General features: G+C 32.2%; 2 protein-coding genes across 7 annotated transcripts in view; one reads left to right on the top strand and one right to left on the bottom strand.

The window, feature by feature from the left end:
* The window catches only part of LOC118190800 (uncharacterized), a 60,148-nt gene that overhangs the window by 34,338 nt on the left and 6,656 nt on the right, over positions 1-19,154 (top strand). Inside the window, exon 5 of one of the 3 annotated variants that reach the window (XR_015040827.1) lies at positions 5,778-5,911. The exons of 1 other annotated variant lie outside the window; for it this stretch is intronic. Coding sequence is in view for 1 of the 2 variants with exons in the window: in XM_085815755.1 (XP_085671881.1) it covers positions 5,778-6,178 (401 nt within the window). In the remaining variant the exon portion in view is untranslated. Of the gene's footprint in view, positions 1-5,777; positions 7,138-19,154 lie in introns of those variants that run through there. One more of the 3 variants, XM_085815755.1, reaches the window with a different exon arrangement.
* The window catches only part of LOC118190799 (transcription factor SPT20 homolog), a 137,747-nt gene continuing 136,169 nt past the window's right edge, over positions 17,577-19,154 (bottom strand). For all 4 annotated transcript variants that reach the window (XR_004758478.2, XR_015040826.1, XR_004758479.2 and 1 more), the window contains one exon: positions 17,577-17,767. Coding sequence is in view for 1 of the 4 variants with exons in the window: in XM_035361584.2 (XP_035217475.2) it covers positions 17,757-17,767 (11 nt within the window). In the remaining 3 variants the exon portion in view is untranslated. The remainder of the gene's footprint in view (positions 17,768-19,154) is intronic.

The following is a 19,154-nucleotide window of genomic DNA, read 5'->3' as shown; positions in this document are numbered from 1 at the left end:
CAAAATTCAAACTAAAAAAAAAAAAAAAAAAAATGTTACCTTGGAGATAAAATTTAAAATAAAAGTTAGCTTATTAGGGAATAATATAAAACAAATTATTTTAGATAAGGTCAAACATGCAAAGCATTTTTCTATTTTACTTGATTGTACCCCTGATGCCAGCCATCAAGAGCAGATATGAATTTGTATGAGTTATCTTAATTTAGAAAATGCAGACATGAGTATTCAAGAAAGGTTTTTATTACGGATACTACCGGTGGAGGATGAACAACATTCTTATGAAAGACTTGAAGAATGAAAATGGTTCAGATATTAGTAATTTACATGGCCAGGAATACAACAATGGTTCAAATATAAGAGGTAAATGGCTTTTGAGTAATTATGCTCAAATCGTCGCTTTTCCGAATTTAAAAAGTTAACCTAAGCTTAACATAATATGTAACTGCACTAACCTTTTTTCATGTGGAAAAACAATAACAACAAGCAATCACAAAATACGTAAATGTTGCTCAAATTACTATGATTGTAACAATAGACACAAAATAAGGATTAAGCAATTTGTCGAATGTGTCTACCCTTACATACACTATGGCATCAAGTATTTTCCCATTCAAATAAGGCAGAAGAGAACACCAGAGACGAATTCCTGCCCTGGTTATAACTTTCGGTCAAATAAGACAGTGTGCTAGGAGGGAGGGGCACTCAGACCTGGCAAGTTCGAGCTGACTTAACACAGTTAAAAGCCCCAACACCTATAGGCGATCCAAGAGGCCGCTAAACTATCGGTCAAGCCGACGAGATAAGAATAAGCTGAGTCGACAGGAATTCTTAGCAGCTCACATTCCACGTTCCGGTTCTGGAGAGATGGTAAAAACATCTGCCATCAACAGGGGCCCCAACCCCAGACAGCAGAATGAAGTCACTTAAACACTGTCGGACAGAACAGCCACCAATCCGGCCTGCCCACACTACCTCATGGTATACAGATGTTGGCTTTAGGTTCCCCTTGGGGAAACCAAGGAAGGATATAAATATGCATGCAGTTTTGAGGTTCCAGGCATCCACTGGAAACCTCAAGCAGATTAAAGGCTTGCTGAATTCGCCAACTCCATGGACGGGGGGGTGTTTCACTCTGGACAACCATGAACATTTGACAATGTAGCTCCATTACAACCAACGGAACAGACAAGACAGTACCATATGGTCCCTGTCGAGTCTGAAACAGTTATTGGCAGCGATGACTCCAGTACTATGGAGACTGATTTTAAACACTCGTGGCCGAGACTGCCTAGGTACACAGATCCTAATCAGTAGCTTCCCAGGTTTTACCTGAAATCGACCCCTGGAGGGGCGCTCAAATAAGATAAGAATTTTCCTGTTCAGACAGGCAGTGAAACGAACTGCTTGTTTTAATGACTGCCCGGCGCCTTTTCGAGTCAGCGCCATCGTGCGCCGCACGACTTTGCACTTATTGTCGCCACGGGCCTGCAGATAGTTCAATTCAAGCACTGATAACATAAACTAAAACTACCCATTCGCTAGAATAAACTGGCTCGAAGTATTTTAACAGTGCATAGTTTAAAGCATCGGCTGGCAAGAATCCCAAGCCTGAGTTGAAAAATTAACAGCAGATGCAAATGTCAGAAGCTCTCTTGCTCTAAGATTCAAACACTCTCAACTTAAATATGCTCAAAACTATTTTGTATTCTGGTAGCAAATAAAGAAAGAAGTTATAGTAAAGATCAAAATCATAACAACTGGTTAATCAACATAAGAACCTTACTCGATCAGCATAGCTTTGTATAGTTGGTCAAATAATGATGGTATAAAAAAAGTTCTGGAAACTGTAGATTTTAGGATAGGAACATGAATTAGTACAAGTGCATTGGAAGCCCTTTTATTGTAATAGGCTTTAAGTCGAAGAATTCCATTTTATGTACTAGCCTTTCTCAAATTTGATATTGAGACTAAAAAAGAAGAATATAAATCCATTTGTTTTAAGTAAATGCAGAAAGCTATAAGTTAATTTTTTAAAAGGGAGACTATATTGCATTTCTTGATGGAATATTTGCCACCTGTAAAATTTACTTGAATTGAAAATACATCGAGTGATATTACGATACATTAAACTGCCATTGGTAAAATCATCTTTTTTCCTTGCTTCCTCTTCAAAACTTACATTTGAAATTTTTAATTATTTCAGAATGGTTTAAATTGTGCAAAAGTTTTTATATGTATAACTGACTGTCCAAAAGATTTTGTATACCTTAGCTAGAAGTTAAAAAAAAAATAATCACTTGCCTATGCTTACTAAAAGATGAGAGGTCTTTTTCTGTCTCTTAAAATATTATTAGCTTTGAAAAAAAGACAGAATTTTATGAGTACTTGTTTATTAAAGGTAGTTATTTGCTTTCTATTTGATATATAGAAATCTTTTTAGAGTGTATTTAACTGTACAATAATTCACAATCCATAAAGGACATAGCTTAAATCATTTAAGGTAACTGATTTGAGTCCAATTTTTATTCTAATTTAAAATCAAAATATGTATATCAGCATAATAATTCGTATTATAATTTATTCGTATTAATTTTTAATTCGAAGTCTTTACATAGATTTTATTTGTAATTACTCATTGTCTAAAAAAAAACCACACTATATATTTAATGAAGCAATTACAGTACAAAGTCCAAAATCCGGATGTCCATTACCTGGAATGATTTAAAATCCGGACCTCAAAACCACCAACAATATTTTTCTCTAGGCTTTACACATGCACATTTGATTCCCCCTTTGTGCATAATAAAATATCTGGAGAGTCCCGATTCTTAATTTCACTTCAACACTAAATAAAATACCTTGTTATTGAAGACACGATCATTTTAGCATAAATTTGTACAATCAGTAATTTGGCTCCATTGCTTCGTATCTGCTTGGCAAACATCTCAAACCAAAACATTCCACATAGATACATTGTTGATCTGATGCCAACCTGGTGAATCATTATTTATTATACTTTCTTTTCATCACCACATGTTTATCAAAACATGACAACTTAAGTAATGACTCATGTAGCGATGCCTAAACAATTTTTTTATGTTAGTAATTGAATAATAAAGGAGTATAGAAACATTTTATGTTGACATTATGCTTGGCAATGATTACAGATTTAAATTAAATGTGGTAAAAATGTTGACGAGGAAAAATTTACCAAAAATTTCTTTCCATATGCTAAAAATAGATTTTGTTGATGATATTCATAGATCTAAAGACTACATTTACGACTATTTGAATTAAGAATAACTGATTTGTTATTCACATAAACCCAGAACCAGTGCCAGAGCTCATATGGCCACGCCGAGTCGCAGAATTTAGGACCCACAGAGACTGCATCAGGCGATAAGATATCCAGCCCTCAAGGCTTATGTGTGTGTGGGAATTTATTTATTCAGAACTATGATAAGCCTTAAGCATGTGCAAGAAATAGACATAAGTATAATAAATAACTAAACTAATACAATTTAGGCTTAATTATCCGGTGCGCAATAGAAGCAAGATAAAATTTAACAGAGCAACTTGTCATTAGTCGCCAAGCTCATGATGCATAATGTATAGTGAAGGATAGCTAAATTTGTTGATGATAGCCGCTAATTTTAAAGGTTTTCGGATATTGCAAAACAAAGGTGAAATTTCCCAATTAACAGATTTTGTAAAGAAATAAGAAGCAGTAATAAATGAAGATGATATAAAAGAAGTTTTTCATTGTGATGACAGTGTTTCTCAATTATCAATCAATTAATGAATGGCGAAATCTGTAGTATGGTTCTAGATCCAGAAAGTACTGCTACCGATAGTGAAGAAAGTGACAGAGAAGTTACTGAAAACAAGAAAATTTCGATTGACAAGTTAGTCGGAATTCTCGAAACAGCAGTTACAGGACTTCAATGTAGCTAAACAAGAGATTATGTCTATTTACAGAATTAAAGAGAAAGTATTATCACATAAAACGAAGCAACTTACATTGAAAGAAATGTTTAATAAAATAAACAAATAAATATTAAGCTCTTTTTTTTTTTTTTTTTGTAAATTTTGATACTCTTTAGATCATAAATACTTCATTATTTCATAAATCACAATTTCATATTTTTAGTTTTATAATTTCTACATACCATCTTACTAGATTTATACTGATGATCTAATATCCAGAAAAATCCCAAAGCCGGAATCGCTGAAGTCCCAATGAGTCCGGATGTCAGACTTTGTACTGTATTTCGTTGCCAAGGTACAGAATGTATAGAAATAAAGATATATTTTATTATTTATACTAATTGCATAAATTAGATTCTGAATAATATTTAATAATGCTGTAAACAATATTTATAAAACTTTATGTTACAGCCAGTGCAGCTGTTAGTAGATACTCATGAGTTGAAAGCTTTTGTCCATATCAGAGTGTATTTTATCTCCTACATCGAAGATCTCAGAATTAAAAAACTATCTGTTAATGAGGCGTCTTTTTTAATAAAGGTGTGATTGTAATTTTTTAAAAATCATAATTTTCTGAAGCATATTTGTGTACGTTATTAAGAAGTATTATCTTTACATAGTTCATATGTTACATTAATACGCAATGCACAATTGTAATTTGAAAGATTAAAAGAAAAAATTTATCAAAAATTAAAATCATTCAGTTTATATCCTGTTAAACTACAGTTTAAAAGATAAAGAGAGCATTGTTTGGGGAGTGGTTACAGCTTTTCAAGTAAGCAGTTTGCAAAAACATTCAAATCATAATATGACATGTAACAAATTTCATATTTCAGTTTTATAATGGGAAGATCTGATTTTATATACAGGGTGTTTCAGGGCAAAAATTTATGGTATCTCAGAAAACATTTAAACAAGCAGTTTTCATCATGCATTGCATGGGCAGAGAGCAAGCGGTGATAGACGGTACTGTAATGGAAAACATAAAGCACGAGTTTTCTTACTCATCGTCTTTTACCTCACATTTATGCAAAAGGTATTGCCAGCATTACTTCAACCTGTTGCAGCCAACATACAAACACATATATGGTTCCAGCACGATGGAGCACCACCCCATTTCAGCTTGGATGTTTGGAGCGCTTTAGATGTTAAATTCCCAAGGCAAATGGATTAGTCAGGGCGAACCAACACCTTGGCCACCACGCTCACCTGATCTCTCCAGTCTGGATTTTTTCCTGTAGAGCCATTTTGAAATGTCGCATCTACAAAAGCCCCATCGACTCCAACAAGGACCTAATTGTCATGATTTCTGTTGCTGGCAATGTCATCCGAGAAATATAGGATGTATTTGTAAAAGTGTGCCACTCGCTACATCACAAGTGTAACGCTTGCATTACTTCAGGCAGGCGGTCGCTCTTTTGAGCAGCTTCTGTAATTTTGCCACATGGTGTCAGTAAAAGTACTCCTCTATCCGTTTGGTGTTTAATTCTTTCATGTAACAGTAACGGATTTCTCCTAGCGGTTCACCACTTGCTCTCCGTCCATGCATTGTATGGTGCAAATTTCTTGTTTAGATGTTTTCTACCACCCCTTAAATTTTTGCCCATCGGTTTCGAAACGCCCTATATCTCTTATGATGATAATTATAATATTTTTAAACTTTTACATAATGTTGTAAATTATTTTGGCTGTACTAAATAATATGCTGTTTAGTGAATGCTGAGTTTTATTTCATAAGTATGATTTTTTAACAAAATATGTGTGTGTCAAATAACTTTACACTTTTTCAGAGACTTGGAACACCATTAAAAATGAATCCCAAAATATTGTGCGAAATAATGTTACAACTTCAGAACAATCAAAACTTCAAAAGGATTTAAATATAGTTCCAAGTAATGGTACAAGTTTAGAACAATCAAAACTTCAAAAGGATTTAAACATAGTTCAAAATAATGGTACAAGTCTAGAACAATCCAGACTTCAGAAAGATTCGGACTATCAGTTTCTTATGTCTCTGCTACCAGAATTAAAGCGTCTACCAGAAGATCAAAAACTGTGCTTGAAACATGATATAAGGAATCTTTTCACGTCTAGACAGACAGCTACTAAAAAGCAAGAACAGAACAAGAAAAGAAAAAATATTTATCGTGATTGTGGTGTTTTGCCTTTATCCACTGACTGGAAGTTATAAAACAGATGCTGGAAAGTGAGAACGTAGGTGCTTTCTGATTATCTGCACCCTTGATTTCAACATTCATTAGAATTGCTGCATTTTTGGTGTATTTTTGAATGTAGATACAACAAGTAGCCCATGCATACACATATCACACATGTTATAGGTTTTTGTTTTCTCATAAAATTACTTACAAAATACTTCATTTTATTATTATCTAACTATCCTATTCTAACTATTGCTATTCTGTCATTATTTAACAGAATAGGAGCTATGAGCCATGAGATAGCCAAGCAAATATTTTTCTGCAGTTCACAAATTCCTCAACTCATTGATGATTTTCAGTGCGGGTGTAGATAGTCAAAGTAACTGAAAAAATGATGAAAATTAAGAAGCATGAATTTAAGAGAAAACTGCTTGCAGTTCTGTATCTTCCTGAAATAATTTCTGTATTTTTTACTATTTGTGTATACATAATGACATTTAATATTGTTGTGTGTGTGTGCATGTTCCTTTAAATGTATCATAATATATTTCTGACTTCAGGTAAATGTTAAATTGAGCCCAAATATTCTTTTTCTAAGAGGGAATAGTTTTCTGGATTCCTTGGCTTATGAAGATCAACTGTTTATTTGAAAGGTACAAGAGATTTAAATATTCTTTTTTTTAGTAACAATGAAAATTACATAAGACATTTTATTAAAGATATTAGTCAACTTGATTGGTTTCCCAAATATTTTTAAATTGTGGCCTCTGAATCCAGCAAATAATATTTCTAGCCAAAGTGTGATATTTAAATTCTGTACCAGGTACATAAGATATAACTTAAATAAGCTATAATAGACTATATAATAAATATCTTTTATTAATTAAGAGTAATGCAGATATTCATGAAGATGTATTCTACATTGCATCAGTGAGACATATTATTAAGAAATAAATTTAAATTAATAAAAATTGCATTTATTGCCTTTAAATTGTTTAGTCTTTTTTGAATTAATTGCACATTACTCTGCTCACTGAAATTTTGTGCTATTCAATTTTTGCATATATTTGAATATGTTTAAAAGAAGAAAAATCCAGAACTAAAGGTGGAACAATTTCTATGCTTTTGACCAGCATTACATTAAAATTTTTATGGACTCATTCTCATACCCCCCTCAAAAAACTAATATACAAAGAAAAGATCCATGCAGTATCTCTTTAAATTTGTACTGTATATATTGCGACAGAGTTATCCTTATGTCACTTTGTTTTACAAAAGACCTAGATTAGTATTTGCAGAGATACTAACTATTAGAAATTTTCCGTAATAATTACCAATTTCTGCAATTGTTATAGAATTACAGATATGACAAAAATTACTAGAGACAATGCCAAGTTTGAACTGCTGAACTGCTCTGTGTGAGTGAATATTATGAATGATCAGCACCTATGATTATACTGATATATATATCAGTATAATCATAGGTGCTGACTTTTTTAGTCATAGATATCATGACAACTGCCAGCAGCATGTAAAATCTGATAATTACCAAGACTACATGAAAATAAAATCTACTGAAAGGCAGTATCATCATTTTTATAAAAAAAAGTCATAATTCTTTTATAGGTATAGAGTTTTATTCATATAATTTTTTTGGAACATGATATTCCATTTGCATATGCTGACCATATGAATTCTTTGTTTTTATCAATGTTTCCTAATTGTGCCATGGCCAAACAACACTGTATGCAGATGGATTAAAGTAACCTCTGTGGTTAAGTGCTTGGAAATACAACACATAATTTTCTGATTATACTGATATATATATCAGTATAATCATAGGTGCTGATCATTCATAATATTCGTATATATATCAGTATAATTACCTATGATTAAGTAATTATACTGATGTATACAATGTGATATACTGATGTCACAATCAGTATATCACATTGACCTCCGTAAGTTATGCTTAAGTTATGCTGACATCATGTTAACTGTGCTGTGTGAGCTATGTCAGGCCTGTTGAAGCTGTTAAACACATGTGTGTATATCCTGATTTGAATTTCTATGGTAAATAATACTTAGTATGTTGCTTTGAAGGAAAGAAAAAGTTCTTCAGAAATACAGTGAAGTGTGACTATGTTTATGTGCTTTAGAATTTTCAGAAAATTATGTGTTGTATTTTCTGTGTGCAATAGTGACTTTTTTAGTCATAGATATCATGACAACTGCCAGCAGCATGTAAAATCTGATAATTACCAAGACTACATGAAAATAAAATCTACTGAAAGGCAGTATCATCATTTTTATAAAAAAAAGTCATAATTCTTTTATAGGTATAGAGTTTTATTCATATAATTTTTTTGGAACATGATATTCCATTTGCATATGCTGACCATATGAATTCTTTGTTTTTATCAATGTTTCCTAATTGTGCCATGGCCAAACAACACTGTATGCAGATGGATTAAAGTAACCTCTGTGGTTAAGTGCTTGGAAATTTCTACATTGTATCAAATATTTCACATTCACTGATTGCATTAGCTTTGGATAGTAATTAAGGTTATGGTATCAATTCTGTAAAATTGTAACACTTTCTAAATGTTTACTTGTTTGAGTTTTTATTTTTGTTTGTTCTAATACCTCCTAAAGGGTAGCACTAATCAAGCATTCTATTTCTAATTGAATTTGCCCTGGGTTTTATGAATATTCGTGCCATTTTACATAAGATACAAGACAGTGAGAGATGGCTTCAATGTCTACTCAGCAGAAAAAGAGAAAAAGTGAAGTTGTGAATTGGAAAGACAAGAAGGATATACGTTTGATGATTGATGTTGGAACATGGAAAAGAACTGTAAAAAAAAACAATAATTGTGAAAGATTACAACAACAAAATGGGAGGCGTGGACCGCCTGGATCAGATGTTATCAAATTATCCTGCTGTTAGAAATAAGCAGAGATATTATTATTTTCCATTATGCTTTATTTCCTTATAATTTTACTTAATATTCATTGACATCCATCCACTAAGAAAGTCATGTATGGAAAGTTATGATGTACAGAAAAAACAACATTACACGCTATGAAAAACAGACGGCCGCTGGGGGGAAATTTTCGCAGACAGGAAAGGGTTAATTCTATAAACAGACATAATTTCTTGTTCAGTTACAGAGTTCCATTGTTCAAGTCCTGTAATTGCTGTGTCGAGAATACCGAATAACTGGTCAATCAAAATTTTTTCGTTTTCAATAACCTCTCTGTCACTATCGGAAGCGATATTTTCTGGATCTAGAACCATACTACAGATACTATGGCGCAATGAAAAACTTCTGTTATATCATCTTCATTTATTACCACTTTTCCACATTTCTTTACAAAATCCAATAACTGGAAAATTTCAACTTTAGTGTGCGATGTCCGAAAACCTTCAAATTTGCGGCTATCATCTTCATCGTCCTTACCATGAAATATGGTAGCTGGCCATAAATTATGCCAAGCATTTTTTAACATATCTGGAGACACATCTTCCCACGATCTTGCGATGCTCCACACAACAGATTTTATGCTAAAAAATTTCAAAAAGTCTTGAATAGTCTTGCCATTGTTCAAGAAATTTAACATAGATTTTAAAAATGCTACTTTATGTTTGCATTTCAGCGCATGCACTATTCCCATATCCGTAGGCTGAATGATAGATGTTCAATTTGGAGGGAAGAATAATATGGATACATTATCTTTCCCTAAAACTTTAAGTGAAGTATGTGCCAAACAGTTGTCAACAGTCAGGACTATTTTTGAGTCATCAGGTAAACCAAACGAATTCAAATGTCGCCGAGCCTCAGGTATAAAGTGATTTTCAAACCAATCATTCAACAACGCTTGTGGCTTTGTTATTTACGCGATATATAACGGGGGAAATCATTACTCCTTTAAATGCTCGAGGTCGTGCATGTTTTCCGATTACAAAAAGTTTGCTCTTGTGCATTCCTGCAGCATTTGCACACGCTAAAATTGTTAGTCTCGCTTTGGAATATTTGACACCAGTTGGACCCTTTTCTGTAGAGGTTGCCAAGGTATTTCGCGGTATATATTGCCAGAAAAGACCAGTTTTATCAGCATTGTAAATTTGTTCTGGAGATAATTGTTCACTAGTAATGAGTTCAATGAATTCATCTGCAAATTGTTCAGCAGCTTCGTAGCTGCTTTTTCACCTGAAATTTTTGTCTTATACCATGGCGATTTTTAAATTTGGTTAACCAACCTGTTGAATATGTGCACTCAGTGTTCATGAATAAGTTTATTTCTTCATGAAATATTTGTCTTGAGCCATTAGCATTGGACTCGTCAATGGCACGCCCTCGCTGCAAAGTTGTCTGACTCATTCAGTCATCACTGTGTCATAACGAACCTTTTTTCTGTAATTCATTCATCGCAAGTAAAGTGTCGGAATCCACAAAAAATTCAAAAAGTTCCTTTTTCTGTTTGCTTATCTCATTTACAGTTGACTTTACAATGTCATACTCCTCGCATAATTTTGAGACGGATATGCCTTTATCCATTTTTTGCAGCAATTCCACTTTTTGTTTGATGGACATCGAAACATACTTTCGCTTTGTAGATCCTTCGACAGCTCCAGAATTGGAAACTCTTTTTGACATAATCAAAAGTTCAAGCTTAATTTTTATAAATTTGCTCTATGCAAAAAATTATAAGCCGGATCCAATCAGAAAATTAAGGAACAGCACAATCTGCAACATTAACTGAAATGCCTTAGAATCAGGTAATTTTAGCCTAGCTTATATTGTCCATTTTTTAAACGCACATGTGTAAAGCATAAAAAAAAAAAAAATCTGTGGCTTTGAGGTCCGGATTATAGGTTATTCCGGATAATGGACGTCGGATTACGGACTTTGTATTCTACTAATGAAAGTATATTCAGCTTTGTGTGAGAGAAGGGAGAATCTTATGAAATAAGGGACAATAACATGAAGAAGGATACCTTTATAGTATTTTTTGCGTTACCGTTTCTTGTGCAAATTTATAACTATGGCTTTTATGTGATACAGTCAAAAGTCGTTAATCCGGACTCGTCGGGACTTCGGCGATTCCGGATTATAGATCATCAGTTTAAATCTCGTAAGATGGCATGCAGAAATTCTAAAATTAAAAATATGAAACCGTAATTTATGAAATAAAGAACAATTATGATCTGAAGGGTATCAAAATTTGCAAAAAGAAAAAGCTTAATATTTATTTGTTTACTTTATTAAACATTTCTTTCAATGTAAGTTGTTTTAAGTTTTGCTTTGTTTCATGTGATAATACTTTCTCTTTAATTCTATTAAACAGACATAATTTCTTGTTCAGTTACAAAGTTCCGCTGTTCAAGTCGTATAATTGCTGTGTCAAGAACACCAACTAATTAGTCAATCGAAATTTTTTCGTTTTCAACAACCTCTGTTACTTTTCTTCGCTATCGGAAGCGAATTATAATGACGAGGAACTTGTTTTAAATCATATCAAAGACGGAACATATCGAGATGAAATACTACATTGGGTAAGGAATTATAAGCCAAATAAAAATATCTGCGCAAGATAAGGATAGTGCTGACAAATCAACTTCCAATTCATTACGCGCGGCGTTCCCCCCGCCGAGCAGCCTGAAATTGATAAACAGATTTCGGATTTCAAAACATACTTTCGCTTTAGATCCTTTACATGTTAACAAATATATATCGGAAATTCTATTTGATATAATCGAAAGTTTAAGCTTACTTTTATAAAATTGCTCTTACAGTCTGCAAAAAATAATAAGCCGGATCCAATTCGAAAATTAAGGAACAACGCAATCATCAACATTAACTGAAATAGATAATTAGATAATTTTAGCTTATACGTCCATTATACATAAAACGCGCACGCGAAAACGTATTCTGCACTTGCGCACACTCATATGCGCAGTCGTAAAAGGTCTTACGCGCACACGTAAATGCCTATGCGCATGTGTCAACGCGGCGCATTACTCAGAAAGTTTTTAGTTTTGAGGTCCGGATTATAGATCATTCCGAATTATGGGTGTCCTAATTAACGACTTTTGACTGTATAATATCCGGCTTATGTTACTGAATTATTTCCCTCCAATCTCAGGAATGCTCATGTTTTGTGATCATAAAGCAGTTAAGTATAACTGATAACTCTCCTAAAAGGCTGGAGTCTGTACAATTGTTGTGTATATGAGTGAGTTTTCTTTAGAAAGTCCTCCATGAAGGCATCCCTTTTCTTAGGCAGATAGCCCTTACATGCTTTGTCGTAATCAAATAAACCAAACCTTTATATTTGTTTTTGCTCACAAAAATGAAAATGAAGAGTAATTTTACTTTCATTAAAAAGCAAACATAGCATTCAGCATTTAACTGAAAAAGCTGATATGTTAAGAATAAATTTACAAGATGATTTGAGGGTGTATATTTGTTTTATTAGGGGGGGGTAGAATACTATATGCTAAAAAAAATACATGATTTTATGCATATGTTGCAATACTTTAAATCTTCTAATTAACACTACAATGATTCTTCAAACTGTCTACAGTAGACAATGAACATCAGCATTTATCATTAAGTCAGACTACTGTAGAAGGTATAGATATTAGTGACCTGACTGCCAAATAAATTCTCATGAAAGTGTGCTGTACCTGTTACACCTCTTAACAACCTATCTTTGATGGTCTAGTATTAGAGACCACTTTCATTTCTCAATTTCTTTGTTCTGATTAAGCAAAGCTATACTGTGCATTCATTATTTTATTCATTTATATATTTACACATATGTTATTTGTTTGTACAAATTGTGTGGTTAGCTTGCATTTATTGATTTAGGCATTACATGTTATCAATCAATTAAGAATCAGCGTAAATTTGTAAAAATTTTTGCAGTACTAGTTTTGATAGCTTTTTTAACTACCTACTTCAGCTGCTAATTGCAAATGAACCAAATAAAGGGTAGAGATAAGTTAAGAAAAGTTGGACAGAAGTTAAGCTACTGGCGCCATCTGAAACAAGAAAAACTAAAACAAAATTTCTTTAAAGGCTGAAGGTAAAGGGGGATTGCAATTGGGGTAACTAGAACAGAAATGTTACTAGCCTTGCTTCAGTCCATTATAAGAAGTACATGTCAACAGTTATCCAAAAATGAACTTGAGCTATATAAGCTTCATTTGGAACTTCCTAATTCATATCCAAAATTCACTGCTATCGAACATAAATCCTGGTTTAGAACTGAGAATGTAGTTAACCATCATAAGAATACACTTGCATTTAAATTCTAAAATCTTTCCCAGTCTTCCAATTTAAGTAGCTCAAAGAATTTTCCCATTGTAAATAAATCAATAGTTAATATTTGTAGTGTTAGTTTAACAGAAGAACAAGAGCAAATTCTGAAGTATAATTTTAACTTCTCACAAACTTCAAAACCCTAGATTTCAAATATTGTGGCTCCTATCGAAAAAGCTTTCAAATTCAGTAAAGTTTCAGACACACAGAAAGAAATGATAAGCATCTCGTGGCCCATAATGTGAAACTCTACAAACCCAAATATTATCATTTCAGAGGCTGACAAAGGTGGCCAGATAGTCGTCATGAACAAAAACACTTACATTGATGGTGTCACTAAACTCTTAAATGAAGGACCATATATTCTGATCCTGAAAGACCCTTTACCTTCAGACCTCTCAAAAATGAAACTGCCATCAAATCTTCACAAATCCTTCTGACCCACTTAAAATGATCGCTTATCTCATCTGTTGCGAATTGTACCGGATTATATGCACTTCCCAAAATTCATAAAAGTAGTATTCATAAAATATAAATAATTCATATAATATAAAATTCATAAAAATAGTCGTCATGAACAAAAACATTTACACTGATGGTGTCACTAAACTCTTAAATGAAGGACCATATATTCTGATCCTGAAAGACCCTTTACCTTCAGACCTCTTAAAAATAAAACTGCCATCAAATCTTCACAAATCCTTCTGACCCACTTAAAATGATCGCTTATCTCATCTGTTGCGAATTGTACCGGATTATATGCACTTCCCAAAATTCATAAAAGTAGTATTCCTTTCCACCCTATTGTATCAAATTTAGGCACTGCTTCTTATCTGTTAGCTAAGTATTTAGTTTCTAGATTTTCAACTTTATTGGACATTTACACCATAAAAAATTCAATAGAGTTTGTAAAAAAAAGTTAAAAGTATTTCTCCCCAAAATTTCCTCATGGTTTCTTTTGATGTTAAATCATTATTTACTAATGTTCCAGTGGAAGGTGCATTAAGATGTCTAAAAACTACGTGAATTTCATTTCTTCTGCATCGAAATTAATGATCTAATTTCACTTACTCACCTCTGTTTGAAACAAACACATTTTGCTTTCCAAAATAAGTATTATAAGCAAACTGAGGGATTAGGCATGGGAAGCCCTCTTAGTCCAATTCTTGCTGATAGCATTGTTTTGAATCTAAATTATTTGAAACGTTAAACTTCCCAGTTTGGTTCTGCTATGTAGACGATACATTTACCCTGTTTGATGGTAATGAAAATGATTTAAATAATGTTCTTTCAATAATGAATTCCATTGATCCTGCTATTCAGTTCACTTTTGAACTTGAGACATCCAATTCTCTTCCGTTCCTCGACATTTTGGTCACATGTAACATATCTGACTTATCGCAAACCGATGAAAGTTTAACCATAAACTTTCATCGGTTTGCCTTCCACCACACTTCAAATCATGTCATCCGATGAAACAGAAGTTAGCTTCATTTTTTCTTTCTTTGTTTTCCGTGCAGTTCGCTCCTCCAAATTAGCTCTTGATCAAGAACTAAATTACTTAAAAGCATTTGCTATTGACAGGGGCTTTTCACGCAAGATAATTAACCGTGCAGTTAAAAAAATTCTCATCGGTACACATCAAAAGGTACAATCCTGTTTTAGGTGATTATAAGAATTCTGTTGTCATTCCTTTCTTTCCATCAATTAGCTATAAAATTGCACGTATTTTGCAGAAATTTAACTTACGGGTTGTTTTCTCTCCTATGAATAAAATTCCTAGTTCCATGCTTAAGGACTCCATTCCGGATATGAATTCATGGGGTATTTACAGGATTCCTTGCCAATGTGGTTTAATTTACATTAGTCAAACTAGAAGAGCCTACAGAAATCCACTGTTGCTCAGCATTTTTGGAATGAAAATCACACTTTCCCTTTTTCTGCAGCCAAAATTATTCAAAAAATATCCTCCATTGATGAATTAGATTTTTTAGAAGCATTTCACATCCAAAAAAACATTTCTGTTCTAGTTAATGACCCCAATTGCAATCCATCTTTACCTTCAGCCTTTAAAGAAATTTTGTTTTAGTTTTTCTTGTTTCGTCAATAGATGGTGCTGGTAGCTTAACCTCTGTTCAACATTTCTTAACTTATCTCTATCCTTATCTTATCTTTCTTCACCCTTTATTTGGTTCATTTGCACTTAGCAGCTGAAGAAGGTAGTTCAAAAACTATCGAAACTAGTACTGCAAAAATTTTTACAAATTTACGCTGATTCTTAATGTTAGACTTTGTTTTTGATTGTTATTCAGCATGATATTTAAACTAAATTGCATTACATGTTATTTGATAAGACTAGGTTTTTTGGGGGAGAGAAATAGCTTCTATAAATGCTTTAAGTATTCCACGTAATAAATAACTCTCTAGCCACAGCGTTTGGTTCAGAAAGCCCAGATTTCCCAATACTGCCACAAGAAAAAGGTATTTGATTTTAGTGCCAAAATATCCCTGGTGCTTTATATCTGGATTTTACATACTTTTAATATAGTGCCATAATTTCTTGGACATATTTTAAGATATATATATGTGCTTCCTTTATTTAAAAAAGTAAAAAGTTGTAAATTATATGCATACAGTTTTAGAATATACTTTCCAAAATTGTGTAACCTAACCTTCACTTCAGTGAACTTTCACCTTATTGTGGTGATACCAGAGATATCACAACACACACTGTTAACTCAAAATCACACTTAATCCAAAGGCAGTTAAAAAAACAGAAGACAGAGAAATACTATTAAAAATTTATCTGCAATTTGAAATAGTTTAATCTACAGTTACTCATGTAGTTAAATTCGAAGCAAAAAGGTTTTGTTTATATGATTATGGCAAAGCACGCTATGGCTATCTGTCTGATGGGAGGTATGTTTTCGTGGAAGACTTTGTGAGAGGAGCTGGCTTGTATCTGTGTTACACAAGGGAAAAACCTGGAAAATGCCCATGCAGCCAGCCCAGGTTAAACTACCAGGGCTCAGCAGCTGGTAGGCCTTAAAGCAAAGAGAAGGTACTGCTAATCGAAAAATAAACATGATTAGAAATGAAGAAAATAAGTTGTAAACAAACAATACAGATTTATGAACAATGCAGAACTTGCATGGTAAATTTATGTAAAAATATCAGTATTTCTTATACAATATTTATATATTTCCATGTTAAATACAAGTAAATTATGTATTATTGTAAATAAAAACTCCCAAATACTGCAACATTTGTCACATGTTTTTCGTTCCCCGTTTGTGTTTTCAGTTGATAGTTTTGTGCCATGCTAATGGCTTGTAATACTAATTTTCCATTGTTTCAAGATAAGCATTTTTCCCTCCTTAACAAGGCCCGGTTAACTAGTTGATTGCATATAATGTACAGCATAACATTTTTATTTTTTGTTATAATGTCATGTTTTGTATGATCCAGATACAGATACTTTGTTACTACTGATAATTTTTGCTGAGACTCTGTGATTAATAACAACTATCCTGGATGATACTAAATCTTTTCCAAAACACATCAGTAAGCAGATATTATTGTAAATCAGAAACCAATAGCATTATTAAAGTATGCATTTCTACACTAGTTTTTTAAATATTGCAGTTTAACTGTTTCTTGAATCTTTAGTAGGAAATTTGATAAAGGTTTCTTATTCTTAGTAGAAAATTTTTTATTTGAGAATCATGCGAGAGAGAAATAAGCTAACATCACAACATCTATTCTTTCTTTTTTTTAGAAACAACAATATATTTCAGAGAGTTCTAAAAGTAAAAATAAGTTTGTTTTTATGATCAAATCAAACAGTCGAGTAAAAATAATATTCATTAACTCTAATAAACTAAAAACATAGCTCACAAAAATAAAATTAAAGTATCATAAATTACAGTATGATTTTAATATTTAAATCTAATCAAAAAAAAAATAAATACTCTTACAATTCCTAAAAATGTGTGCATGCTTCAGTGTACTTCTAACAATTAAGTTTTTTCCAAAACATGTCATTTTTTTAAAAATATTTAGTGGTTCTAATATATTGTCTTACAGATACAGTCCAAAGTAAAATGAAAACAGTTTTTTCTTTTTGTATTTATTAAATAAAATGTAATCTTAACATAGGAAATTATTACATATGTGTTTAGACTTTTGAGATCATGTAGTTTCTCTGTAATTTCCTTGCAAACTGAATTGTGATGAATCTTCAATTGTTTCCATTCTTGCTCCAGATATATGACATAGTTCAAGGTATGTCTAAAAAAACAATGTTAAAATTATATCATAACAATTAGTACCAGAAAAATATATTTTTCAGTAATTCATCATGTGAGTCATGTAAATTTATAAGTTAAAATGTATAAAGATGGAATTTTTTATGTGAAAATAAATCAATAAAATATAAGAGAAAAGGAACATACCACAGTGTAACATGAAAAATTAGGCAAAGCAACAGCCTTATGCTTGATTAAAATATATGCCAACATGTTGCTTTACCTAATTTTAAATTTATATGATAAAATATAATTTATAAACATAAATAATTTCATAAAATAAAAGTGCATTTTTATATGTTTAATTTACTAGGATTTCTCTCTTCCTTCTTTTTAATATTTAATATATATTTGAACTCAAAATACCACAAGTTGATTTCATGTAGTAAATATAATTTTTCCTATCATTGTTCATAATAAATGTAATAAATAATATCACTGATCATAACGAATGCAACCTAGTGCATTTTTTCACAATATATTCAGTACCCCAGAATAGTTCTTTACATTCAAAGCTTGTATGTAATTCGGAATTATTTTACAGAGAACAAGAGTCCTATTCAAAAACTTATACTCTGATGATTCTATAAGTCTACGTTTGACAACATTGGCACACAGATATATATATATATATATATATATATATATATCTGTGTGCCAATGTGTGTGTGTATATATATATATATATACACACACACGGAAATAAATATTTTTACAAATTATTTATATTCATGCATAAAGATATTAGAATCAAATATGCCCAATGTAATATAATTTTCACCTTTTTTGTAATGTTAGAGCAAAATACACCTTAGGATAATATACTTTATATACTGCAAGAACTTAAGGTAAAGTTTTGCCACTATATCATTCACAATCAAATTCATTCATTACATTGAAGTGCCAGAAAAAGTGCTGCATGCAGAATACATAAGGCCACAAATCTACATCATTAGTTATATCTACCAGTACAATGTAAAAAGTGACAGATCATCTATGGAAGCTTTTAGAGTTATTTTTGCTTTGGGAATGGCAAATTATCATAACTACACAATTTTCAATGCAGTTTAATGTTTGTAGCTCATGAAATTAATTATAACATTTCAGAAGTTCAGCTGAAATTTTGACTTTAGGTCAATGTTTATAGATTATGTTTTGTTCTGTAAACATGATATTAGGCTAGCATGACCATTTTGAAGGTGTAGAGTGAATTGCAAAAGTTTTTATAAAATCTCAAACCAGGGTTGCCCCTCAAACAGGAGAATGAAATTCCCTGACTTTTCCAGGTATGTTTCGAGAAAATTCCAGTCTATCCGCGTAATGTACGTTGGCTGTGCTAAGAGGTAAATTAATTATGGTATTACTTGTAC

Source organism: Stegodyphus dumicola, chromosome 4 (assembly GCF_044657685.1).
Source record: "Stegodyphus dumicola isolate Sdum_Otavi_A_Nest chromosome 4, ASM4465768v1".
NCBI lineage: Eukaryota > Metazoa > Arthropoda > Arachnida > Araneae > Eresidae > Stegodyphus > Stegodyphus dumicola.
This window is presented reverse-complemented; position numbering and strand designations above follow the sequence as displayed.